This window comes from Limanda limanda, chromosome 11 (genome assembly GCF_963576545.1).
Source record: "Limanda limanda chromosome 11, fLimLim1.1, whole genome shotgun sequence".
Lineage (NCBI taxonomy): Eukaryota > Metazoa > Chordata > Actinopteri > Pleuronectiformes > Pleuronectidae > Limanda > Limanda limanda.
The window spans coordinates 655029-662500 of record NC_083646.1 but is presented as its reverse complement, the minus strand read 5'-3'; the positions used below and the strand labels follow the sequence as shown (position 1 = coordinate 662500).

The 7472-nt window shown below is 44.2% G+C and overlaps 1 protein-coding gene across 1 annotated transcript in view; it reads right to left on the bottom strand.

Moving 5' to 3' along the window:
- Positions 1 to 5040, bottom strand: part of cpne4a (copine IVa) — a 19934-nt gene extending 14894 nt beyond the window's left edge. Inside the window, exons 1-3 of the mRNA XM_061081240.1 lie at positions 4870 to 5040; positions 3204 to 3383; positions 404 to 475 (exon numbers count right to left, since the gene is read on the bottom strand). Of these exons, the coding sequence (XP_060937223.1) occupies positions 404 to 475; positions 3204 to 3383; positions 4870 to 5040 (423 nt within the window). The remainder of the gene's footprint in view (positions 1 to 403; positions 476 to 3203; positions 3384 to 4869) is intronic.
- Positions 5041 to 7472: the final 2432 nt, after the last annotated feature.

Genomic DNA, 7472 nt, shown 5'->3' with positions numbered 1-7472 from the left:
GAGAGAGAGAAGCAGTGACAAATACGAAAAAGAAAAATGGAAACCAAAAGGTAAAGACAGAAGAAGGAAAGAAAGTGAAAGATGACAGGAAGCAGCGATTAACAGAAGAAAGGATGGAAGGAAGGAAGCTAACAGGAAAAGACAAATAATGGAGAGAAGAATGACGGAAAAAGATAAAAAGAGGAAACAGGAAAAAGAAATAAAACTTCCTGTTCACAGAAAATTTCAAAATAAATCCTCCCGAACAAGTGACGAGAGGATCAGCTGACTCACTGACTCCGCCCACATCAACAAAACACATTTAACTTCGTGAAAAATCAAACTGTATCTCCATGGAAACAGATTGTAATCGGATTACATGTGATCACACGTGATGAAGGGAGCCAATCAGAGAGGGACTCACCGTGATGATGGTTTTTCCCACAGTTCCTCCAGGTCTGAGCAGAGCTTTAGATAGTTTCCTCTGAGAGATGATCTACACACAGACACACACAGACACACACAGAGACACACAGAGAGAGACAAACAGACACACACAGAGACACACAGAGAGACACACAGAGAGAGACCCACAGGGAGACACAGACACACACACAGAGACACACAGACACACACAGACACACAAAGAGACACACAGAGAGAGACACACAGACACACACAGAGAGACACACAGACACACACACAGAGACACACACAGAGAGACACACAGAGAGACACACAGAGAGAGACACAGAAAGACACACAGAGAGACACACAGAGAGAGACACACAGACAGACACACAAAGAGACACACAGAGAGAGACACACAGACACACACAGAGAGAAACACAGACACACACACAGAGACACACACAGAGAGACACACAGACACACATAGAGAGACACACAGACACACAGAGAGACACACAGACACACACACAGAGACACACACACAGAGACACACACAGAGAAAGACACACACACAAACTTGATCAGTTTCACTTGATCTGATTGATCAATAATCAAATTCTGCATGTTTTAGCTCAGAGTCGAAATCGTTCTGAACAGACGAGTTTCCTGTTTGTCTTCTAAGTATTTGTCCTGTGAGTATTTGTCCTGTGAGTATTTGTCCTGTGAGTATTTGTCCTGTGAGTATTTGTCCTGTGAGCATTTGTCCTGTGAGTATTTGTCCTGTGAGTATTTGTCCTGAGAGTATTTGTCCTGTGAGTATTTGTCCTGTGAGTATTTGTCCTGCGAGTATTTGTCCTGTGAGTATTTGTCCTGTGAGTATTTGTCTTCTGAGTATTTGTCCTGTGAGTATTTGTCCTGTGAGTATTTGTCCCGTGGACGTCCTGCAGCTTGAATCTGATTTTCTCTTTCTTGTGTTTTTTTGTTTGACGTTTAGAAAAAACACATTTTACATGAAACTTCAAACTCTGAAGTTGACACATTTCCAGAAAGTGAGGATGATGTTGATTGATCTGGTTTCAGACCTGGACCTGGACTTGGATCTGGTTTTAGACGTGGACCTAGACTTAGATCTGGTTTTAGATCTGGACCTGGACTTAGATCTGGTTTTAGACGTGGACCTAGACTTAGATCTGGTTTTAGATCTGGACCTGGACTTAGATCTGGTTTTAGACCTGGACCTGAACCTGGACCTGGACCTGGACCTGGACCTGGACCTGGACCTGGACCTGGACCTGGACCTGGATCTGGACCTGGCCTTGGATCTGGTTTTAGACCTGGACCTGGACCTGGCCTGGACCTGGACCTGGACCTGGACCTGGACCTGGACCTGGACTTGGATGTGGTTTTAGACCTGGACCTGGTCCTGGACCTGGACCTGGACCTGGACCTGGACCTGGACCTGGACCTGGACCTGGACCTGGACCTGGACCTGGACCTGGACCTGGACCTGGACTTGGATCTGGTTTTATACCTGGTCCTGGACCTGGACCTGGACCTGGACCTGGACCTGGACCTGGACCTGGACCTGGACCTGGACCTGGACCTGGACCTGGACCTGGACCTGGACCTGGACCTGGACCTGGACCTGGATCAGTTCCCTCGCTGCAGCTCTGTGGTGTAAACTCAGCTGATCTGGTTCTCATGAAGTTTCATTGTTTGAAAACTGTTTCCTCTTCCTCATGGACCTGAAGTTCGTCTCCTGGCTCCTTCCTCGCTCCTCTTCCTCAGAGGGGGTTTCTGGCGGGTTCTTCCGGGCCCGTCAGCAGAGCGCCGACCATCTGGCCGGCGAAGGAGCTGGCGTCCGTGGGCGAGACGCTGCTGGCAGAGACAAAGAGGAGGAGGAGGAGGAGGAGGAGCGAGTGGGAGATGATTGTTCCGTCTCTTGGCTGCTGCTGCTCCTCGTCTTCTTTGCTTGTTCAAACTCTTCCAACACGCCCCCCCCCCCCGCCAACAGGAAACTGAGAACCTCGCTCGCCATCAGGCCGTGATGAGAACAATTAACTTCGATTTATAACCAGGCCAACAACAGATGGAGAAAAAACTGCTAAAGTCTATATTTAATATTTAAGATTATTTATGTTTCGCAGCCTTTCAGGTTCACCAGAGGAAGAATCAGTCTGTTATTAATGTGCAGTGCAGCAGCCTGACAGGACCAGACATGTATAACCATAATGTATAACTATAATCTGTAAGTATAATGTATAACTATAATCTGTAAGTATAATGTATAACTATAATCTGTAAGTATAATGTATATCTGTAATCTGTAAGTATAATGTATATCTATAATCTGTAAGTATAATGTATATCTATAATGTATAACCATAATGTATAACTATAATCTGTAAGTATAATGTATAACTATAATCTGTAAGTATAATGTATAACTATAATCTGTAAGTATAATGTATATCTATAATCTGTAAATATAATGTATATCTATAATCTGGAAGTATAATGTATATCTATAATCTGTAAATATAATGTATATCTATAATCTGGAAGTATAATGTATATCTATAATCTGTAAGTATAATGTATATCTATAATCTGTAAGTATAATGTATATCTATAATCTGTAAGTATAATGTATATCTATAATCTGTAAGTATAATGTATAACTATAATCTGTAAGTATAATGTATAACTATAATCTGTCAGTATAATGTATATCTATAATGTATAACCATAATGTATATCTATAATCTGTCAGTATAATGTATAACTATAATCTGTATGATGTGTGACAGCACCTGTCCCAGCGTGCACTCCACTGAGCCCAGGAAGTCGGCGTCCTTCAGGCCGTTGCAGTTGCTGTTGATGTCGAACAACTCGAAGCGGAGACGCTGAACCTCTTCAAAGTAAAAGTCCAGAGTGAAGACCTTGGAGTAGGTGGGGTTCACACAGCTGCGCATCACCTCGGTGCGGTCCACCTGCAGGAGACACCGACACACAACACCAGGAATCATATTTATAAAATCATTATATCACTTTAGTTTTTTATTATTGAACTGAAAGGACACACACAGGAAGTGGAAGACCTCTCAGTCCCGCCTTCACTGATTGATTGACAGGAGATCTTAGTGGCAAGAGGGAAACTGAAAAAGTAAAACCTGATTAATTTGGAGTAAATATAAATCAGTTAAACATCAGCGACCCAGGGACGGACGGTCCAGCTGAGGACCTGAAGTGTCCCCGGGCTCAAGGGTCAAGGCAGAGCTGCCACAGGAGGAGGAGACACAAAGAGACACAACAAGACACAAAGAGACACAAAGAGACACATGAGAGACACAAAGAGACACAAAGAGACACAAAGAGACACATGAGAGACACAAAGAGACACAACGTTACACGAAGAGACACATGAGAGACACAAAGCGACACATGAGAGACACATGAGAGACACAACGTTACACGAAGAGACACATGAGAGACACAAAGAGACATAACAAGACACAAAGAGACACAACGTTACACGAAGAGACACATGAGAGACACAACGAGATACAAAAAGACACATGAGAGACACATGAGAGACACAAAGAGACACAAAGAGACACAAAGAGACACAAAGAGACACAAGGAGACATATGATAGAAACACTAGAGACACATGAGACACCTGATCGAGACACAAGGAGACACATGAGAGACACATGAAGATAGAGACAGAGATCAGCTGGACACTTTAACTTTAGTTTATGTATAAAAGAATTTCGGTGACTGATTCTTTTTCTGTGATTTTACTTCCAATCCTCCAAAGATCGATCGGTGTTTGATCTGATCCTTGAAGGACTGAGGACGTCTCTTGTCTCTCGGAGACGTCAGACATCATTGATTGGTTTCTGATGACCTCATCAGGACAGTTCAAGCTGCCTGAAGGAGACGATCTGAGCAGGAAGTGGACGAGAGAAAATATAAAAGCAGCAGCAGAGAAAACATGAAGAGAAGTTTGAGTCTGTGAGGACGTTTCCACCACCGCTAAAAATACTTGAAGTGGGTCAAAGGAAACCAGTCTGACCCAGCACACACACAAACACACACACAAACAGACACACAAACACACACACAAACAGACACACAAACACACACACAAACAGACACACAAACACACACACAAACAGACACACAAACACACACACAAACAGACACACAAACACACACACAAACAGACACACAAACAGACACACAAACAGGAAGTGACCACTTTAATAACAAACATTTAAAAACAACACATTCACAAACACAGACCTTTAAAAACTGATCTCAGATCAGATGTCCAGGATTTATTTTGATGTCGCTGAAGCTTAAAAATATGATCAATCAATATTATGGTAATTTAAATCTTATTAAACAACTTCAGAGTAAAAAGATTCAGTGAATAAAAGAGCAGTTCATGCAGGTTGCCGTGGCGACCTACCTCCATCCACTGTCCGTGGGACTTCATCTTGAGGACGACGCAGGGGTCGGGTTTGGACAGAGCGTCTCGGTCTGAGATTCCTTTACAGGTGAGGCGCAGTTCCACTTTGGTCAGACAGGGGGTGCTGAAGAGACCCAGGGAGTCGGTCGCTGAGTCGTAGATGTCACTCATGGTGGAGGCGGGACAGGAAGTCTGCAGGGGGACAAATGATTGGTTAACGGGACAGCGTCTCGAACACATCATCACTCAGTTCCTTACAACAGGATTCACTGGGGGGGGTCTGAAGGAGGTCATGTGACAGGAGCCGGACCAATCAGCAAGAGGTTGAGAGCGTCTACGTCATCGTTTCCAAACGCCTCCGTTTCTGTTCGTCAAGTTTAAAACTTTCTAAACTCAAAATTAGTTTGTTTTAAAATGAAACGTAGTCGTGAAGCTGAACTTTACGTTTTCCAAAGATGTCAGAACTCAGTTTTAAAAACACTTGTTCACACAAGAGGACACTTAAGGCTCTTATATACTACTACGTGTCCGTTTCTCGGAGAGGTCTCAGCGGGGGGTAAAGAGTCTTTTTGATTTTTACTTCTCCGACACAGTCCGTACGTCGGAAAAAATTCCCCGCCAAACCCATAGGTGGCGCAACGGAAGACGAGCTCAGAGAAGCCTACCCCATTTGGGAAGAAGAAGTCCACGTGTCTCTGTTGACATGTTAGCTCCTCCCACACACTGAACCATGGCAACTAACAGAACTAAATAAAGTGACACCCAGCGGGTCAAGATGCTGATGTAATCGTTTCTTAGCGCAGCGGTTCCCCGGTCTTGTTTCCGAACTGTGTTGCTGATTCCACAGCTTGAATCTGCTTGAGGCTACATGTAGCTAGAAGCTACACGGAGCTAGCTCCCCCCCCCCAGCTTCCACACACAGTCAGCAGGGACTCCCGACACTAACTACTACCCAGTGTTTGCTTCTAACCTGACGGTATTATAGAAACAGTGTCATGATAGAAGTGGAATTAAAGTCGTGACGGCGGGTTCTTGCACTGTTACCACCGCAGTTAGCATGGTGGCTAGCCTAGCCTGCTAGCCTAGCCTGCTAGCGCCGTTTTGAAAGCTCGTTATAACCGTATGTGACCGTGCACACATGCCCTCAGTCCTCTAACGAGCCACCGTCAGCCAGACAACTCCGCTGGCTTAACACACACGTCACATTAATCGTAGAATCGTAGTTGTGTTCGTGTTTGTTGCTACAAGTAAACAGGAAGTTTGAGGTCCGGAAATACGGAAATTACGTCATACGGAAATTATGTCGTTCGCGGACCAATCACAGCCAAGAGCGGTCCGTCGGGTCTCCAACATGAAGACGGATAGTTAGAAAAATCAGACGTGTACGAAAAGCTCTCCGAGGCGCTCGGAGAGGGCGTTTCACGACGGATAGGGCGGTCTTATCTGTCCGTAATAGAAACAACGTAGAGGCATAAATTGGCCTTAACACTCAAACCCTCCGGAAAAAAAATGACAGTTTCCATAAAAATTATTTAATTATTTTCAGTAAAAAGGAAAATGTCTTTTATGCTAATATCAGTTTAAAAAATGTCCACACAGGCAAAACAAGTGGAATAAAACGCGTTCAGTTTTTGTTTCCAATTTTGAAAAACATGTCGACAAAAGATGTTGAAAAATGTCAATCTCCACTTTCCAAAAACCATCAACACTCATATCCTCACTTGATATAACTTTTCACAGATGTCGTCAGTTTCATCCAAACGTTTCCACTTTAACTGAAAGTTCACGTTTATTTTGTCGCATTATTCATGAATTTTACTTTTTAACGCCAAAAATATGTGAAAGAAAAAGAGAAGACATATTATCTATTTGAAGAAATAGTGTTTGATCAGATTTGAGCGTTTTGCATCTTCACGTTCTATCGTCTGATCTTCAGCCTCCATGTTCTCCGTCGTCTGAGGAACCATCACAGGAGCCTTCTCCACTTCACCACCACTCGCTCCATCAGCTCCGTCCATTATCCAATCAGCAGCAGTCGATGAACCTCAGAGAGCGAGGCGGCGTTAATGTTCTGCACAGGAAGTTACAGATGGCGTCCGGTAAAAACCTCCTCACGCCGCCGGCTCGGGTTACCGTGAGGAGGAAGGACGGACTCCAGGAGGTTGTTTCAACTCAACACAGATCTGAAGACCATCAGTTTTCACTGTTAAGTCACTGAGATGCAGCAACATGAGGATTTCTCAGGGAGAAAAGCAACACAACTACACATCAGAAAATACACGTCATTTGAAAAACTTGTGGTCAAACATCGAGTTTCTTCTCTTCAGTGATGAGGCGGTCGGGGGGGCAAAGAAGCATCGAAGGAACGAGAGGGAACGACGGTGTCTTCACCTCTGGAGGAAGAACTCGGTAAAGAAATGACAATAAACAAATATCGAGTGGACGTGTTGACGAGGTTTCTAACACGTGAAGTGAAACTGGAAGAACAGAAACATCTCAGGATGAAGAAGAGGAGCCGACACGTAGAAGACGAAGACGTGTCTCACACTTTGCTCCTGCTGGTGGACGGATGGTGTCTCCAACAGGAAGTCACAGAGAATCAG